Source organism: Leopardus geoffroyi, chromosome B3, assembly GCF_018350155.1.
Source record: "Leopardus geoffroyi isolate Oge1 chromosome B3, O.geoffroyi_Oge1_pat1.0, whole genome shotgun sequence".
NCBI lineage: Eukaryota > Metazoa > Chordata > Mammalia > Carnivora > Felidae > Leopardus > Leopardus geoffroyi.
In genome coordinates this window covers 27,435,128-27,455,946 of record NC_059337.1, presented here as the reverse complement: position 1 = coordinate 27,455,946, position 20,819 = coordinate 27,435,128, and the positions used below count along the sequence as shown (strand labels likewise).

The 20,819-nt window shown below is 38.4% G+C and overlaps 1 protein-coding gene across 1 annotated transcript in view; it reads left to right on the top strand.

The window, feature by feature from the left end:
- OCA2 (OCA2 melanosomal transmembrane protein) overlaps nt 1-20,819 on the top strand; it is a 504,847-nt gene that overhangs the window by 337,040 nt on the left and 146,988 nt on the right. Inside the window, exon 23 of the mRNA XM_045448936.1 lies at nt 6,952-7,045. Coding sequence (XP_045304892.1) covers nt 6,952-7,045 — 94 coding nt within the window. The remainder of the gene's footprint in view (nt 1-6,951; nt 7,046-20,819) is intronic.

Genomic DNA, 20,819 nt, shown 5'->3' with positions numbered 1-20,819 from the left:
TTCTGGTAGCTTTGGGATGGGTCTGCTTCTGAGCTTACTCAGATTGTTGCCAGGATCCAGTTCCTTGCAGCTCTAAGACTGAATCCCCATCCCTTGCTGGTTGTAAGCTGGGCTGCCCTTAGCTCCAGAAGGCCTCTTCATTCTGGAACTTGGGCCCAAATCTCAGCATTAGCAACAATGTGTGGAATCCTGCTCATGGTGGGAATACCTCCCTCCCCTTTCAGATCTTTCCTGGGATCCTTCTGACCCCACTGTGATCTCTCTGACTCTCCCCACCCCATTTATTCTACCACCCCCACCCCTCCTCGGGTTCTCTCTGAGCCCCTGGAATATCTCTGACTCTCCCTTTGAGGCTTCTTTTCTGCTTTCAGCTGGAGAAAATTTTCTGTTTTTAAGGGTTTATGTGATTCAGTGGGTCCACCTAGAGAATCTAGGGTCCTAGATAGTCACCATTTCTTAGGGTCCATAACCTGAATTACTTCTGCAAAGTCACCTTTGCCATACAGAGTAACATGATGACATAACCACAGGTCCTGAGGATTAAGGCATGGGCTTCTTTGCAGTGGGTGTGGGGAGCATTGGTCTGCCTCCCACACCACCTGGATCAAGCCAGTATCACCCATAGCCTGGCATGTCCCCCAACCAGGCTCCCTGCTTCCTCTGTCACCACCCTAAGTCTGTTCTGTGCACAGCAGACTGTTGTCAGTCTGTCATGCCCTTCTCTGTCATGTGCAAAGCCACCACTGCCCTTCCTGTTACTCTTGGTAGTGCCATATACTCTGAATGCACTGAGAAACCAGTGGACTGTCACAAAAATGGGATATCAGAAACACAGTGACCACAAGCAGAGGGGGGCTAATCTCAAGGAGGCCTTGCCATCACAAGGCTTGAGCTTGGTGGTTTCAGGGTGCGGGGGAGACCCTGAAGGATTTTATTGTGTTCTTAAGATCCAAAGTCTTCATCTTTTGAGCAAGCATATAAATGGATGTCAAAGGTTTTCACTGAAAAAAAAAAAAACCATCTAAGTTGTCTATAAAGGAAAAACAGAGAGAGTGAGATGAAGCTTGAGCTTGCCTTCACTAGCCTTTGCACAAGCAGTCTAGGCTGCATGTTTGACAGGTGGTTTTGTTGCCTGTATGTGTGTTTCAATGAGAGGATAGGACTGCAAGGAAGGAGGGAGGAGGAATGTGCATTCAGCTGAGTGTCATTTGCACTGACACCTCATCTGCAAGTGCCTCTTGTGGAGAATGAGCCCCAGGCTGTTTGCCTCCTCTAGTGGAAAAATCCAGAAGGCCACATTGCTCTGAGGTTATTTATTCTGTACTTCTTTCCATACTCAGCACTCTGGAAGATGCAGAGATTATATGTTACTGGATTCTCAGAAAAGAGAGCACTTAGGGTCTCAACTTTTGCAGCCAAGACTCAACCCTTGGTTCTCCTTCTCCTGCTCTGCTGTTACTTATGTTGTCAAGTCTCAGAGAGGCTGCTCCCTTGTGTCAACAGGCAGTAGGCAGTTCCAGATTTGTGTCTCAAATTTCACTAGTCCTTAGGAAACACAGTCTTTTCCTTGGTGGTTTATGCACAAATGTTAGAACTGAACAAAACTGGCTGAGCCTGGGTAATGTGCCTATTCTTGAGCCCTGACCTCTGAGATTAGGGGTTAAAAGATGCTGATCAATTTCATCAAACAAATTCACTCTTCCCTGAATCAGTAGTGATGAAGGGGAGCTCGTCTTGGGCCACATCCTTCTCCATGACCTAACCAGTATGTATGCATGTGTAGGTTATGACTCCACACAGATCTTGTACACCATCAGAAAGGCTCACCCAGAGAGGCATTTAATTATCCCACTTGTTTGCATCCATCCTTCCATCAACAGACAGTCAGTGTTTTCTGTTGGGTGTCTGGGCCTGGAATCCTAAGGAAGGTGGTTCTTTTTTTTCTTTTTCTTTCTTTTTCTTTCTTTCTTTCTTTCTTTCTTTCTTTCTTTCTTTCTTTCTTTCTTTCTTTTGTCTCTTGATCTCTATTTATTTAATTAATTAATTTCAACATATGAAATTTATTGTCAAATTGGTTTCCATACAACACCCAGTGCTCATCCCAAAAGGTGCCCTCCTCAATACCCATCACCCACCCTCCCCTCCCTCCCACCCCCCATCAACCCTCAGTTCTCAGTTTTTAACAGTCTCTTATGCTTTGGCTCTCTTCCACTCTAACCTCTTTTTTTTTCCTTCCCCTCCCCCATGGGTTTCTGTTAAGTTTCTTAGGATCCACATAAGAGTGAAACCATATGGTATCTGTCTTTCTCTGTATGGCTTATTTCACTTAGCATCACACTCTCCAGTTCCATCCACGTTGCTACAAAGGGCCATATTTCATTCTTTCTCATTGCCATGTAGTACTCCATTGTGTATATAAACCACAATTTCTTTATCCATTCATCAGTTGATGGACATTTAGGCTCTTTCCATAATTTGGCTATTGTTGAGAGTGCTGCTATAAACATTGGGGTACAAGTGCCCCTATGCATCAGTACTCCTGTATCCCTTGGGTAAATTCCAAGCAGTGCTACTACTGGGTCATAGGTTAGGTCTATTTTTAGTTTTTTGAGGAACCTCCACACTGTTTTCCAGAGTGGCTGCACCAATTTGCATTCCCACCAACAGTGCAAGATGGTTCCCATTTCTCCACATCCTCTCCAGCATCTATAGTCTCCTGATTTGTTCATTTTGGCCACTCTGACTGGCGTGAGGTGATATCTGACTGGCGTGAGGTGATATCTGAGTGTGGTTTTGATTTGTATTTCCCTGATGAGGAGCGATGTTGAGCATCTTTTCATGTGCCTGATGGCCATCCAGATGTCTTCTTTAGAGAAGTGTCTATTCATGTTTTCTGCCCATTTCTTCACTGGGTTATTTGTTTTTCGAGTGTGGATTTTGGTGAGCACTTTATAGATTTTGGATTCTAGCCCTTTGTCCGATATGTCATTTGCAAATATCTTTTCCCATTCCGTTGGTTGCCTTTAGTTTTGTTGATTGTTTCCTTTGCTGTGCGGAAGCTTTTTTTATCTTCATGAGGTCCCAGTAGTTCATTTTTGCTTTTAATTCCCTTGCCTTTGGGGATGTGTCAAGTAAGAAATTCCTACTGCTGAGGTCAGAGAGGTCTTTTCCTGCTTTCTCCTCTAGGGTTTTGATGGTTTCCTGTCTCACATTTAGGTCCTTTATCCATTTTGAGTTTATTTTTGTGAATGGTGTGAGAAAGTGGTCTAGTTTCAACCGTCTGCATGTTGCTGTCCAGTTCTCCCAGCACTATTTGTTAAAGAGACTGTCTTTTTTCCATTGGATATTCTTTCCTGCTTTGTCAAAGATGAGTTGGCCATAAGTTTGTGGGTCTAGTTCTGGGGTTTCTGTTCTATTCCATTGGTCTATGTGTTTATCTTTGTGCCAATACCATGCTGTCTTGATGATTACAGCTTTGTAGTAGAGGCTGAAGTCTGGGATTGTGATGCTTCCTGCTTTGGTCTTCTTCAAAATTACTTTGGCTATCCAGGGCCTTTTGTGGTTCCATATGAATTTTAGGATTGCTTGTTCTAGCTTCAAGAAGAATGCTGGTGCAATTTTGATTGGGATTGCATTGAATGTGTAGATTGCTTTGGGTAGTATTGACATTTTAACAATATTTATTCTTCCGATCCATGAGCACGGAATGTTTTTTCATTTCTTTATGTCTTCTTCAATTTCCTTCATAAGCTTTCTATAGTTTTCAGCATACAGATATTTTACATGTTTGGTTAGGTTTATTCCTAGGTATTTTATGCTTCTTGGTGCAATTGTGAATGGGATCAGTTTCTTTATTTGTCTTTCTGTTGCTTCATTATTAGTGTATAAGAATGCAACTGATATCTGTACTTTGATTTTGTATCCTGCAACTTTGCTGAATTCATGTATCAGTTCTAGCAGACTTTTGGTATAGTCTATTGGATGTTCCATGTATAATATCATGTCATCTGCAAAAAGTGAAAGCTTGACTTCATCTTTGCCAATTTTGATGCCTTTGATTTCCTTTTGTTGTCTGATTGCTGATGCTAGCACTTCCAACACTATGTGAAACAGCAGCAGTGAGAGTGGACATCCCTGTCGTGTTCCTGATCTCAGGGAAAAAGCTCTCAGTTTTTCCCCATTGAGGATGATGTTAGCTGTGGGCCTTTCATAAATGGCTTTTATGATGTTTAAGTATGTTCCTTCTATCCCGACTTTCTCAAGGGTTTTTATTAAGAAAGGATGCTGAATTTTGTCAAATGCTTTTTCTGCATCGATTGACAGGATCATATGGTTCTTATCTTTTCTTTTATTAATGTGAATTATCACGTTGATTGATTTGTGAATGTTGAACCATCCCTGCATCCCAGGAATGAATCCCACTTGATCATGGTGAATAATTCTTTTTATCAGCTGTTGAATTCGATTTGCTAGTATCTTATTGAGAATGTTTGCATCCATATTCATCAAGGACATCGGCCTGTAGTTCTCTTTTTTTACTGGGTCTCTGTCTGGTTTAGGAATCAAAGTAACTCTGGCTTCATAGAATGAGTATGGAAGTTTTGCTTCCCTTTCTATTTTTTGGAATAGCTTGAGAAGGATAGGTATTATCTCTGCTTTCAATATCTGGTAGAATTCCCCAGGGAAGCCATTTGGTCCTGGACTGTTATTTGTTGGGAGATTTTTGACAACTGATTCAATTTCTTCCCTGGTTATTGGTCTGTTCAAGCTTTCTATTTCCTCCTGATTGAGTTTTGGAAGTGTGTGGGTGTTTAGGAATTTGTCCATTTCTTCCAGGTTGTCCAATATGCTGGCATATAATTTTTCATTGTATTCCCTGATAATTGCATGTATTTCTTAGGGATTGGGTGTAATAATTCCATTTTCATTCATGATTTTATCTATTTGGGTCCTCTGCCTTTTCTTTTTGAGAAGCCTGGCTACAGGTTTATCAATTTTGTTTATTTAAAAAAAAAAAACAACTCTCGGTTTCATTGATCCGCTCTACCTTTTTTTTTAGATCCTATATTGTTTATTTCTGCGCTGATCTTTATTATTTCTCTTCTTCTGCTGGGTTTAGGCTGTCTTTGCTGTTCTGCTTCTATTTCCATTAGGTGTGCTGTTAGATTTTGTATTTGGGATTTTTCTTGTTTTTTGAGATAGGCCTGGATTACAATGTATTTTCCTCTCAGGACTGCCTTTGCTGCATCCCAAAGTGTTTTGATTGTTGTATTTTCATTTTCGTTTGTTTCCTTATATTTTTAAATTTCTTCTCTAATTGCCTGATTGACCCATTCATTCTTTAGTCGGGTGTTCTTTAACCTCCATGCTTTTGGAAGTTTTCCAGACTTTTTCCTGTGGTTGATTTCAAGTTTCATAGCATTGTGTTCTGAAAGTGTGCATGGTATGATCTCAAGTCTTTTATACCTATTAATGGATGTTTTGTGACCCAGTATGTGATCTATTTTGGAGAATGTTCCATGTGTACTCAAGAAGAAAGTATATTCTTTTGCTTTGGGATGCAGAGTTCTAAATATATCTGTCAAGTCCATCTGATCCAATGTCTCATTCAGGGCCCTTGTTTCTTTATTGGCCATGTGTCTAGATGATCTATCCATTTCTGTAAGTGGAGTGTAAATTCCCCTGCCATAACCACATTCTTATCAATAAGGTTGCTTATGTTTGTGATTAATTGTTTTATATATTTGGCGGCTCCCGTATTCAGCACATAGACACTTATAATTGTTAGCTCTTTCTGATGGATAGACCCTGTAATTATTATATAATGTCCTTCTTCACCTCTTGTTACAGCCTTTAATTTAAAGTCTAGTTTGTGTGATATAAGTATGGCTACTCCAGCTTTCTTTTGACTTCCAGTAGCATGATAGATAGTTCTCCATCCCCTCACTTTCAATCTGAAGGTGTCCTCAGGTCTAAAATGAGTCTCTTGTAGACAGCAAATAGGTGGGTCTTGTTTTTTTATCCATTCTGTTACCCTATGTCTTTTGGTTGGAGCATTTAGTCCATTTACCGTCAATGTTATTATTGAAAGATATGGGTTTCGAGTCATTGTGATGTCTGTAGGTTTCATGCTTGTAGCGATGTCTCTGGTACTTTGTCTCACAGGATCCCCCTTAAGATCTCTTGTAGGGCTGGTTTAGTGGTGACGAATTCCTTCAGTTTTTGTTTGTTTGGGAAGATCTTTATCTCTCCTTCTATTCTGAATGACAGACTTGCTGGATAAAGGATTCTCGGCTGCATATTTTTTCTGTTCATCACCTTGAAGATTTCCTGCCATTCCTTTCTGGCCTGCCAAGTTTCAGTAGAGAGATCCATCATGAGTCTTATCGGTCCCTCTTTATATGTAGAGCACGTTTATTCCTAGCTGCTTTCAGAATTTTCTCTTTATCCTTGTATTTTGCCAGTTTCACTATGATATGTTGTGTAGAAGATCGATTCAAGTTATGTCTGAAGGGAGTTGTCTGTGCCTCTTGGATTTAGGAAGGTGGTTCTTATCTGAGATCCCATTCTACTGCTCTGAAGACACCTGTTCTCTCCTAGAGTTGTTAGCCTGTCTTACATTTTCCTTTAACATGTAAATAAATGCCACCACGTCCCACAGTGATTTGCCAATTCTCCTTAACATTTCCTCTTTTCTATCACATAGAACTGTCGTAGTCCTATCTGTAAATGAATTTCAGTATTTATAAGCAGTAAACTTATTTTCTGGTTGTCAGTGTTTTGTTTGTTTTCTTCAGATATTTGCAAAGCAATCACTTTGATAGTACCTGTAAAGTAATCATCAAATCAAAAACCTTTGAGATGATCTGAATATTGCAGAACAAAAGGTAACAGAAACCTACTACTAAGATAAACTGAAATTTTATTTTACTTTAAAAATTTTGATTCCAGGTAATGGGACACTGATTGGAGCATCGTCAAATGTAGTTTGTGCAGGAATTGCTGAGCAGCATGGATATGGATTCTCTTTCATGGAATTTTTCAGGTACTTTAAAGCTCATTTTAAATTTCTGTTTATTTGATCCCGAAGCTCAATTAATTAAAAAAAATAGCAATATGTACTGTTAAGCACTAGGATAAACATGTTTTTAGCAATTAGAGAGATGTTAGTGTTAGGTGAGCTTAGCTAAAAGAAAACACACATTAAAAATTTATTGCTGAGATTAGCTTCATAACCCAGAGCATGATTCAGGTATTCTGAATAAGAATGACTCTAGGGGTCAATAAATGGTTGTGGGATTCCTGGGTATTTTATGTTGTTCTCTTGAAAATTCCAACTGGGAATTGTGCCTTGACTATCAATGATGGGTTGCATAATGAGAATCTGTAGACCTCCTACCAGATTGCCCAGTGAAAAATCTTGTACTTGAAAGGACCCAGGAATATTGCAGACAGAGGCAGCCTGGCAACATGCATTCATGTGTGGACACCTATCAGGAGGGCAGCACAGAGATGAAGCCCTGGGTGAGGAAAAACAGCCAATGCTTGCTCCTGCAAAGGAAAAGCTGTTCCAAAGGAGCAGGGCCCATGCTGGAGTCCTAACTCCCTGCGTGCCTGTTTTCATATGGCATCACTGCACTTTGAAAGTAGGTGAATGGGCAGAATGGCCATTGGCAGCTCCAAAAAATGGTGCTGCTAAAATGAACTGACATTTGGTGTTGAACAAGATTTCTGTTGACGTTCTTGGATTGTAAGCTCACAGCTCATGTATGCACAATGAAGGTTCTCAGAACCAGCCCTGCTTAAGATTTGAAACAGTAACTCTGCCTGAGAGGCAGAGTGACCTGAAGCCTATGGAGACTGTGACCTTGGGCTTCTGCAGGGCACTACTTGGCTGGGCTGAGCCTGGGATAAAACTCCACTGTCATACCTTGGTAAGAACCAACATCAATTTCTGTGCATAATGCTGACTTTTGGCAGACTTATACTGGCCATTTCTGTTTATGAGTGACTAGTAATTCTTGACAGTTTTACTCAGACACTAAAATTAGTTAATCAAAACTCCTGGAAGACTTGGGCATGGGACGGAGGGACGAGGCTGGACAATGAACTGTGGGGATACCGAATGTGCTCTACTCTCAGGAGGACTCTGGAACATTGTTGCCCCCACTACTAAGAGATGGGATCAGAAACTTATCACTTGATCACCATCTTCCTATTAGAGTTCATCTTCCTCTGCTTAGCATAAAAGAAATAATCCTATCACTTAAACAAGGCTGTCATTCAAATGTCCCTGGTCTCCTTTGTGAGCCAGGCATGTGATACCCTGGCCCTCTACCTGCTGACAACCATGGCTGGACTCAATATAGGGACTCTCATGGCCATTTAACAACACTGGTTGGTCTCACAAGTAGGCTTGAGAGGGCTGGTATTAATATCATAAAAGATTAAAGGATTTTTAGGGCAACAGTACACCCTGGTCTGATATTTTCTCCAGTGTAACTTTGAAATAATAATGACATCTGCTTGACTAAAAGGTTGGTGTGCAGCCACTCAGATCATGCATAGAGCCCAGAGTTTAGCTCCAGCAGGTGATGTATTGCACACTGAACTTTCCAATATGTGCCCCTTGTGTGCAGAGTTACAGTGGTGAAAGCTAGGATAATATTTAGTAGCTTGGGAGCCTCAGAAAGACAGGGGCAAGACTGCCAGTTTCTCTTCCAAAACCTCTTTAGCTAGTGGCCTTAACAATGGCATCCACCTTCTTAGATGGAGAAAAAATATCTCTCTGATTAGTAATGTTCAAGAGCCACATCTTATTTCTGTCTGGTTCCACCTCTGATCATTCTTCTTGTCAGGTCCTTGCTGCTCAGAAACCAGAGCAGTTTTCTCATAAATGGTCATCTAATTGTTCAGCCCATATTTGCATAAAATTCTTGGTTTGAAGTTACAAATGTATTAAATGGACTTTTATCTACCTAATTTCAAAATTTCTTTCACAAAAGGTGGCTACCTATGATACACAGTGCAAAATGTTGACTTCCCACTTTAATAAAAAAATTACTATTTTGGGGGGGTGCCTAGGTGGCTCAGGCAGTTAAGCATCCAACTTTGGCTCAGCTCATGATCTTGAGGTTTGTGAGTTTGAGCCCTACGTCGGGCTCTGTGCTGACAGCTCTGAGCCTGGAGCCTGCTTCAGATTCTATGTCTCCCTCTCTCTCTGTCCCTCCCCACTTGTGCCCTGTCTCTCTCTATCAAAATAAATAAATATAAATTTTTCTTAATAAAAAATCCCATTTTTAATGACTATATGAATATATATCCAAAGGGAAATGTAAAGGTAAAGGAATAAAATATAAAAGTAACTCATAATTTTGCTACCCAGAAATAACCACTAATCAAAATTTGGTGTTTTCTTCCATTTTCTCTTCCTCTCATGATACATAGATATTTGTTAAAAAATTTTTTTAATCTCATTGTGCCTTACCTTTCATTTTTCAACATATATTGGAACATCTTATCAGGTCATTAGTTATTCTTTCAAAATAGGATATGTTTATACCTACAACATGTGGATATATCACTATTTTACTTTTGTTGGGCATATAGGTTGCTTCCTATTCTTTGTTATCATAATTAATGCTGTGTTGAATATCTTCACAGATAAAAATTTGTTTCATTATTGCGAGTTGAAAATAAACTTCCTGACATACAATTGCTGGCTAAGTGAATGGTTTTTTAATTAAGTTTTTCTGTTTAATTCCATTATAGTTAACATATACTGTTATATTGGTTTCAGATATACAATATAGTGATTCAACCCTTCCTTACATCACTCTCTGCTCATCATGACAAGTGCACTCATTAACCCTCATCACCTATTTCACCCCTCCCCTCCCCCACCTTCCCTCTTAAACCATTAGTTAGTTCTCTATAGTTTCTTGATTTGTCTCTTTTTACCCCCTTTGTTCATTTATTTCTTAAATTCCACATATGAGTGAAATCAAATGTATTTGTCTTTCTCTGAATGACTTATTTTGATAAGAATTATACTTCCTAGATCCATCCATGTTGTTGCAAATAGCAAGATTTCATTCTTTTTTTATGGCTGAATAATACTTCATTGTATATATATATAACACATACTGTTTATCCATTCATCTATCCATGGACATTTGGGCTGCTTCCATACTATGGCTATTGTAAATAGTGCTGCAATAAACATCGGGGTGAATATATCCTTTTGAATTAGTGTTCTCATATTATTTGGGTAAATACTCCATAGTATCATTACCAGATCGTATGCTAGTTCTATTTTTTAATTTTTTGAGGAAACTGCATACTGACTTTCACAGTGACTACACCAATTTTCATTCCCATCAACAGTGCACAAAGGTTCCCTATTCTCCACATCCTCATAAACACTTGTTTCTTGTGGTTATTTTTTCTTATATTTTTTAATTTTAGCTATTCTGATAAGTGTGAGGTGATATCTCATTGTGGTTTTGATTTGCATTTCCCTGATAATGTTGAGCATCTTTTCATGTGTCTGTTGGCCATCTGTATGTTTTCTTTGGAACAATGTCTATTTATGTCTTCTGCCCATTTTTTAATTGGATTGTTAATTTTTGGAGTATTGAGTTTACAAGTTATTTATATATTTTGGATACTAATGCTTCACTGGATAAGTCATTTGCCACTCAGTAGGTTGTCTTTTAGTTTTGTTTATTGTTTCCTTTGCTGTGTAGAAACTTTTTATTTTGATGTAGTCTCAATACTTTGCTTTTGCTTCCCTTGCCTTAGGAGACATATGTAGAAATAAGTTCTTATGGCCAATGTCAGAGAGATTACTGCTTGTGCTCTCTTGTAGGATTTTTATTTTCAGTTCTCACATCTATGACTAAACACATTTTAAGTTTATTTTTGTGTATGGTATAAAAAAGTGGTTCAGTTTCATTGTTTTGCATGTAGCTGTCCAGTTTTCCCAACAACAATTGTTCAAGAGACTGTCTTTTCCCCATTGCATATTCTTGCCTCCTTTGTTGAGGGAGCTTTATAGTATTGACTTTATATTATATTTCATTGATCTTTGTATCTATTTTTTTGCTGTTACCATACTGTTTTTGATACTACAGCTTTGTAATACAACTTGAAATTTGAAATTGTGTTACTTCCAGCTTTGTTTGTTTGTTTGTTTTCAAGATTGCTTTGACTGTTCAGGGTCTTTTGTGGTTCCATTTAAATTTTTTGGTTTGTTCTAGTGCTGTGAAAACTTTTGGTATTTTGATAGGGGTTGCATTAAATCTGTAGATTGCTTTGGGTAGTATGGACATTTTAACAATACACGTTCTTTCAATCCATGAGCATGGAATATCTTTCCAATTGTTTGTGTCCTCTTCAATTTCTTTCATCAGTGTTTTATAGTGTTCAGAGTACAGGTCTTTCACCTCTTGGTTAAGTTCATGCCTTGGTATTTTTATTTTTTGGTGCAATTATAAATGGGATTATTTCTTTAATTTCTCTTTCTGCAGCCTATTAATGTATAGAAATGCAACAGATTTCTGTACATCGATTTTTTATCCTGTAACTTCACTGAATTTATCAATCCTAGCAGTTTTTTTTGGTACAGTCTATATGGTTTTCTATTTAGAGTATTGTGTCATTTGTAAATAGTGAAAGTTTTACTTCCTTCCTACCAATTTGAATGATTTCTATTACTTTTTCTTGTCTGAGTGATGTGACTAGGACTTCCAGTAATATGTTGAATAAAAGTGGTAAGAGTGGGCATCCTTGTCTTCTTCCTGACCTTAGGAGGAAAGCTCTCAGTTTTTCCCCCATTGAAGATGATGTTCACCTTGGGTTTTCCATGTATGGCCTTATTACGTTGAGGTATGTTCCCTCTAAACCTACTTTGTTGAGGATTTTTTCCATGAATGGATGTTGTACTTTGTGAAATGCTTTTTATGCATCTATTGAAAGGACCATATGGTTCTTATCCTTTCTTTTATTAATGTGATTTATCACATTGATTGATATGCGAATATTGAACCACCCTGGCAACCCAGGAAGAATTCCCACTTAATCGTCATGAATGACTTTTTTTCATGTATTGTTGGATTCAGTTTCCTAATATTTTGTTGAGGATTTTTTGCATTTATGTTCATCAGAGAAATTAGCCCATAGTTCTCTTTCTTCCTAGTGTCTTTATCTGCTTTTGGTATCAGGGGAATGCTGGCTTCATAGAATGAATTTTGAAGTTTTCCTTCCTCTTCTATTTTTTTGGAATAGCTTGAGAAGAATAGGTATTAACTTCTTTAAATGTTTGATAGAATTCATCTTGAAGATCTCTGGTTCTGGACTTCTGTTTCTTGGGAGTTTTTTGATTGCTGACTTTATTTCATTGCTGGTGATTGGTCTGTTCAAAATTTCTATTTCTTCCTGATTTAGTTTTGGGAAGTCATATGTTTGTAGGAATTTATCCATTTCTTCTAGGCTGTCCATTTTGTTGGTGTATAATTTTTCATAATATTCTCTTACAGTCCTTTGTATTTCTGTAGTGTTGGTTGTTATTTCTCTTCTTTCATTTCTGATTTTATTTGAGCCCTCTCTCTCTCTCTCTCATTCCCTCCCTCCCCTCCTTCTCTCTTTTATGAGCCTGACTTATCAATTTTGTTGATCTTTTTCATGACCAGCTCCTGATTTCATTGATCTGTTCTATTGTATTTTTAGTTTTTATTTATTTCTCCTATAATCTTTATTATAGTTTCCTTCTTTCTACTGTTTTGGGATTTTTTTTCTAGCTCCTTTAGGTGTAATGTTAGGGTGCTTGAGATTTTCTTGCTTCTTGAGGTAACCTCGTATGACTATAAACCACCATCACAGAACCCTCTTAGAATCCCCTACTTTTGCTGCATGCCACAGATTTTGGACTGTTGTATTTTCATTTTTATTTGTCTCAATGTATTTTTTAAATTTACTCTTTGCTTCTTCTTTGACCCATTCATTGTTTAGTAGCATGTTGTTTAACCTCAATGTATATGTGCTCTTTTCATATATTTTCTTGTGGTTTATTTGTAGTCTCAAAGCATTGTGATCAGAGAAGATGCATGGTATGACTTTGATCATTTTGAATTTGTTGAGACTTGTTTTGTGGCCTAATATATGTTATCTATTCTGGATAATGTTCAATGTGCACTTGAAAAGAATGTGTATTCTTCTGTTTTAGGATGGAATGTTCTGAACATATCTGTTAAATCCATCTGGCTCAATGTGTCTTTCAAAGTTACAATTTCCTTGTTGACTTTCTGTGTGGATGATTTATCCATTGATGTAAGTGAGGTGTTAAAGTTCCTTACTTTTACTGTATAACTATCAATTACTTCCTTTATATTTGTTATTGACTACTTTATGTATTTGGGTACTTTCACTTTGGGCGCCTAAATATTTAGAATTGTTGTATCTTCTTGTTAGATTGTATTCTTTATTATTATGTAGTGTCCTTCTTTATCTCTTGTTACAGTCTTTGTTTTAAAGTCTAATTTTGCCTAATATAAATATTGGTGCTCTGACTTTCCTTTGTTTTCCATTTTCATGATAAATGTTTCTCCATCCCCTTACTTTCAATCTTCAGGTATCTTTAGGTCTGAAATGAGTCTCTTGTAGGCATATAGATGGGTCTTGCTTTTTTTATTTTTTTCCATCACCCTATGTCTTTGATTGGAGCATTTAGTCCATTTACATTCAAGGTAATTATTGATAGATATGTACTTATTGCAATTTTGTTACTTGTTTTATTGCTGTTTTTGTAGTTCTTCTCTGTTCCTTTCTTTCCTTATCCTCTTCTCTCACAATAAGTTGGCTTTCTTTAGTGATATACTTGGATTCCCCTGTATTTATGTTTGGCATATCTATTACTGGTTTTTGATTTGTGGTTACTATTAGGTTTGTATATAATATCTTCTGCATATAGCAGTCCATATTAAGTTGATGGTTGCTTAAGTTTGAAGCCATTCTTTATTCATCACCCTGGCGCATTTTAGGTATATGGTGTCACATTTTGAGTCCTTTCACTGCTTTATACAGATATACTTATTTTCCTGCTTTGATGCTTTCTACTTTTGTTACTCTTACTTATGGTCTTTCCTTTCAACTCAAATAGTCCCTTTTAAAATTTCTTGTAGGGCCGGTTTAGTGGTCATGAACTCCTTTAACTTTTGTTTGCCTGGGCAACTCTTTATCCTCCATCTACTAGGAATGATAGCCTTCCTGGACACAATATTATTTATGGCAGATTTTTTCCTTTCAGTATATGAATATATCATGCCACTTCCTTCTGGCCTGCAAACTTTCTGCTGAGAAATCTGCTGACTGCCTTGTGGGATTTCCCTTGTAGTGATCTGTTCTCTTTGCTCCTGCTGCTTTTAAAATTGTCTCTTTATCACGACTTTTTGCCATTTTACCTACTATATGTCTTGGTGTGGACTTCCTTGGGTTGATTTTGTTGAGGGCTCTCTGTGCCTCCTGGATCTGCATTTCTGTTTCCTTCCCCAGATTCAGGAAGTTTTTGGTGAATATTTCTTCCAATAAATTGTCTTCTCTCTTTTCTTTTTCTTATGCTCTGGGATCCCTGCAATAAAAATGTTATTATTCCTGATGGTATAGCTGAGTTCTTTAAGTCTATTCTCATTTTGCACAACTTTTTCCCCTTTCACCTGCTCAGCTTGATTGCTTTCCATTCTCTTTCCTTCAGGTCACTGATTTGTTATTCTGCTTCATTTAGTCTGCTATTTATTACATCTAGTATATTTTTAATTTCATTCATTATGTTCTTCATGTCTGGTTCCTTTTTATCTCTTTGTTAAGGTCTCAATGGTGTCTTCCATGCTTTCCAAGTCCTGTGTGTATATCTTTATGATCAATATTTTAATTTCTCTATCACGCATATTACTTATCTCCATTTCTCTTAGGTCTTTTGCAGTGATTTTGTTGTGTTATTTCATTTAAGACATATTCCTTTGTCTCCTCATTTTGTCTCTTTGGGTCTTTTTCTCTGTGTTAGGAAAGTCAGCTATGTCTCCTGATCTTGAAAGTGCTGTCCTTATGAAGAAGAGGTCCTGTAGTGCCCTGCAGTGCAATGTCCCCTGTTTCCTGGAACGTGGTGCTTCAGGGATATCTCCTATGTGTGTTGTGTGCATCCTTCTGTTGTGACTGAGCTGCTTTTTCCTTCAGTCTTGTTGTCTGCAGTTACTCTTTTTGCCTATTGTGGGCAGTGTTTGGTTCCTGTGGTGTTAATGAGCCAGTCTGGGGTCACCTTGGGCTTAAGTTGAGTCAGCCCACGTGCTCACCAGAGATGTAGTAGCACCAAACTGCTTGGTGCCTTTCCTATGTTGTCCCAAGAAGTTTTTGTTGGTGGGCAGAGCCTGGATTAAGACCAGCTGTCTGCCCCCACCACACTGCTGGGGCTGCAGTCTGACTTATGTGTGTTTATCTTTCCCTTTCCCTGGGGCAGACATTACTTTGGAGTGGTTCTGGCCACTGTTGGGGCCGCTTGCACAGTGATAGGTTTGTGGCACTTCTTTGGATGGGCTCCAGGCAAGAGTTTATTAGAGGGGGGGAAAATCCACACATGTGTTGTGTGCAGTGTTAGCAAGGTTTACCTGCTGGTCCTCTGTGAGAGGAGAACTGCTACTGCTGCTGCCACTGGGACCAAAGCCTACCAGTTTGGAGGGGGTAGGTCACATGTGCAGGGGCAGAGCATCCAGTTTGAGCAAGGTTTGCCTGATCCCCTTGGGGAGGGGACCCATAGTGACAGGATTGAGGCTGGAGGGGGCAGATTTGCTAAAGCATGGGGAGAGGGTGTAAGCAAGTTAGTTAGTGAATGTTTGTGCTGCACTGGTTCCCACAGGTGGCCTGTGTTTATGCTGAAGGGGTAGGGAAATGGCATTTTTCTCCTGGAGGAGTTTCTCCTAATGGTCTCTGATTCTCCAGGATAAGTTATGAAATGAGTAAATAACTCTCCCTCCCATATGCCCCAGGTGTTTTTTAAAACTGCTGCTTTAGTGCTGTATCTCTGTGGGCTCTTTGTTGTACTATATGTTTAATGGCAGGGACTTAATTTCTTAATACCATCTAGACTCTTCCAGAGCCCAGCTTGCTGATTTTTAAAATTCTAGATTATGAGTCCCACTGGTTGTAAGAACTCATGAAACTCAGTCCCTCTTTTTTTCAAAGCCAAATGTTATGGGGATTCATCTTCCCCATGCAGGTTTCCCAGTGTGATAGTCTGCGTCTCTCCCTTGTCTGCACCCAGGGCATCCTCCCTCTGGTGAAAGGCCTGCAGTCCATTTGGCTTCCCACCACATCTCTGCCCTTCCAATCCTGTTCAGTGTGGCCTTTTCTATATATTTTGTTGTAGGGTTTGTTCTGCCAGTCTTTGGGGGGTTTTCTGACCGGTGTGAGTGATATCTAGTTATATCCATGGGAGTAGGTGAGGATAGCATCTTCCTACTCCATCTTCTTTTCAGCCTTTCCTAAATTTTTCATTCTTAATGGCAGATGAAATAAGTGTTTTACAGTCTTTGATTTGATGAGATATAGTACAATTTTTCAGTCTAAGCATTTTTATTTTTACTCCAGTGGAGAAAAGGAAATGTGGCTGGAAGGAAAAGCACTAGGTGGGCAGTCAGGACCTCCTCCTTCCAGCTTTGCTTCTGTACTGACCAGCTCAGTAAGTTGGTCATGTCACTTTTTACTGGAATTTCCCCTTCTCTTCTGGGAAAACAGGATGAAAGATAAGTCTGGGATCTCAGCTAGTGGATGGCACTTGTTGCCAGGACTCACCAATGTATGGAATCTGGGCTGCAAGTGCAGCATGTGAGGAGCTGAGGCTTGAGTGCCTTTAATTTATCTTTGAAGTTTAATATTTTTACAGAGATATGCCCTGGAGTTCATTGTTGTGTCAATTTTTCTCAGGTATTTAATATGCCCTTCTAGTAGACTTGTCTTGTAGTCTTATCTAGTACAAGTCTTGTAGACTTGTAGACTCAAGTTTTTTTCCTTTCCTTTTCATTTTTTTTTTAGCTTCAGAAAGCTTTCTTGGATCATTTTTAACTTTTAATATACATTGTTTCATGAGTCTGTTCATTTTGGATTTTCTTGGCTTGTCTTCTATTTCAATCACTTTCCCTTGGACTGATGTTATTAACTTAATTTATTTTTACACCCTTGTTTACTTTCTTCTTTCTTCAATGTCTCTTACTAATTTTTCATTTGACTATATTTTTCTATATATTCTAAATTACATTCCTTATAATTATAATATAATAATAATATATGACTATATATTTTAAATTATATTCCTTATAATTTAATCTTTATTTCTGATATGATTTGGTCTTTTGATTTATCATTTTATTTCTTCATGTTTTTGTCTATTTATGTTTTTTTTTTTTTTAAATTTTTTTTTTTTTCAACGTTTATTTTTTTATTTATTTTTGGGACAGAGAGAGACAGAGCATGAACGGGGGAGGGGCAGAGAGAGAGGGAGACACAGAATCAGAAACAGGCTCCAGGCTCTGAGCCATCAGCCCAGAGCCCGACGCGGGGCTCGAACTCACGGACCGCGAGATCATGACCTGGCTGAAGTCGGACGCTTAACCGACTGCGCCACCCAGGCGCCCCTGTTTTTGTCTATTTATGTTTTTAGCATTTGGGTTTGTGGTTTAAGGTGTTCTTTTTGTTGCTGTTTTTTTTTCTTCATATTTCCATGTGCTTATTCAAGATATATAGTTCCGTATAGAATCTAATGCAGTTTTATTTTCTAGTTCATATTTAGCCTTTTAGAGAAATCTTTATCAGTTTCAGTATTTAGATTCTCATGTTCTGTTGTTTTCTTATGAAAGCCTTGTGTAGGTGAAATCTGCTTTTATCCACGTGCTTTCATGGATGGGTTTGGCCTTTGGGGTCAAAGGAATTTGAAGATTCCTAGTCTAGAGCACCCTCTATGGTCAGTGCCATGGACTGCAGTTTTTTAAAGATGATTTTATTTTATTTATTTTTTGTAGGTGAGGGAATGTCTATCAATTTTTGGTTCTTTTTGTCTTACAAGATTATTTCCTCCTCTTGCTGCCTTTCCCTTCTCATCCCAAACTCCAATGAGCATTCCTGCCTTCCTTTCTGCTTTCTTCTCTCCCAGAAAGGATATGTGTCAAGGCTGCTGCCTGTTATTCTGTGCATGTTTGCATCCTTTCTCCGTTGTCTCTGCTCTGATTGAGCAGGATTATTTTTCAGCATTTTAACACTTAGGTTGGACTTACTTTTTATAGCTGTTGTTATTCACTCATCCTTATAAACTTAATTCCCTTTTTTCTTTTTCACGAAGTTTTCTGATTCCTTTAGCAATTTGTAAAGACCTGGGTCAGGGGCTTGAGAGACAGTAATGCTGGGAATTGGTGTTTATTTCTTTGCTGACAAGTAATGTAAAGTTTATGGTGCTCTCTGTCTTCTAGTTAGTTATGTTGAAGGTGTGGTATCTACGTGGTTTTATTTGTACTTCTTACTGATCTGTAGAGTTTATTGTGAGCTGTGTGGAGAGCTTTGGATTTTGGTGGCTGTCATCGCCTTGGCCACCAGAAGTCCCTGCCCTCCTTCTGAAGTAATAGTGGTATTACTCATTTATCCCTTGTGATCTTTTGTGATGACTGTAGGGATACAATAGAATTTTATCTTGTTCTCTTTGGAGTGGATTATTTTTTAAATGAAGATTACTCTCATGTTGAATTCTCTCACTGAACAGGAAAATAGTTTTCATGGTATTCTCCTCCATGGGACACACCTCCATGGGGTACCCTTCATAAAACATACTTTATAGGGCATTCCTTCATTTGACACATGGGTCACATAAGGCTATTTGACACATGGGTCAAATAAAAGTTGTTTCATCAATTAATGATGCAGATTTTTACCATTTCTTTAAATATAGAGACACAACAAGATGAATTTTATTGTGTAAATTAACCTCCACATAGTTTTTATCATTTGCTCTTTTGTTTCCTTTTGAGATTTATTGGAACACAGCTAACTCTTGTGAGACTTTAAAAAAATGAACAAGTTGGTAAATTAAAATTTTTTTAACATTTATTTATTTTTGAGGCAGAGAGAGACACAGCATAATGGGGGAGGGTCAGAAAGAGGGAGACACAGAATCTGAAACAGGCTCCAGGCTCTGAGCTGTCAGCACAGAGCCTGACGCGGGACTCGAACTCATGGACCGCAAGATCATGACCTGAGCCGAAGTCGTCCGCTTAACCAACTGAGCCACCCAGGCGCCCCAACAAGTTGGTAAATTAAATTAAAGAGAAAATAATATCCAGAAAATAAACTATTTAGAAACTAGTATTCTAAAAGCAACGTTTGAAAATGTTTTGGCTTTGTTCAGTATGACTCAGAAAGATCACATTGATTAACATTAAATTAAGATAAAGTTCTTTGGCCACTAGATTTTATGAAGTGTTCATTCTAGATCTTTTTTGAAGGATATACTGGTGGACACTTATATTTTCTCAAATGTCAAAACTGATCTAACATAATATATTTTTTTAGGTTCATCTCTATGTTAATTGTGCTACTATAAACTCACTGAACCAGAAGTCAAATCATTTCTTTCCTTGTGAGAGTTAAAATCATGAACATCAGATCAATATTTTCTGAATATAAATTACAAGTTAGTCTCATCCATACACTAAGTTTGTTAAGAAAGAAAGGGTTATTTTCATGTAACTGTTTCCTAGTTAGAGAAGAAGTGGTCCTCAGATTTCCCTGAGGAGACAGGCCTGTTTTGTGTCTGAAGGAATACTCAAACCCACCCACCCCTCATTCTCCTGCCCTTATTCAAACATAAGGAACACCTTTTGTTGGTTTGCACTGAGGCATAAAATCTTCAGCCTTAGAGTTAAACCAGTTGTGTAGATTAGCATATTCTTGAACACTTCTAAGCAGTAATCCTGAGTATCGCTACTATAAGGGGGAAGGAGTTGGGCAGGCTTAGAGCATTGGAGAGCTATTTGAGACTTTTGAAAGTAAAAGAGTTCCAAAAAGGCCAAGAGAGCCATAATAGCCCAAGATACCCAGCCAGAGGATGCCATGAGAGGTAATGCAAAGAATGTTCTACTAAGTATTTATTGATTTTGTTTTCCATTTTAATGGAAACAATTACCCTGTTTTGATTTGGAGTAATCCCCCTTTCCTCACTAATGCACTTTCCAGGAAGGTATGTCCCAGAATGGGGGGAGGGACACAAGGAAATTAAGGAAGAACTGAAGGATGGCACATAACTCAAAGGAAAGATGGCACAGTTTTTGACCAGCACCAAAAACTGTTGAGTTGTTGGAGACGTAAAGTTCCTTCCACTAGACAAGGGTAATATAGAAAGCCTGAAGATGTTGTATGACATTACTAAGAAGCCTGAATCTGGTCTCTAAACCTAGAGGAACCAGAGTCCGGGAAAGGATCTTGATATCCTTGTTATCTCTATCCCTGTTATTGTGGCTGCATAACAAGTTACACCAAAATGTAGTGGCTTCAAGCAGCAGCAATAATTATTTTGCTCTTTAATTGTACTATCTTTGCAGGACTTGAAATAACCAGTTTGTTTCTGTTCCACTCAGAATCATGAAGGGCTACTCAAAGGCTGGAGACTAGAATCATGTGAGGCTTGCTTACTTACTTGTCTTATGGCTGGGCTGTGGAGATTCAAAGACTTAGAGGTTGAATTGACTGAGGCATCCTAGGCATCAGTCTGTAACTCTATGTCACAGGCTCTC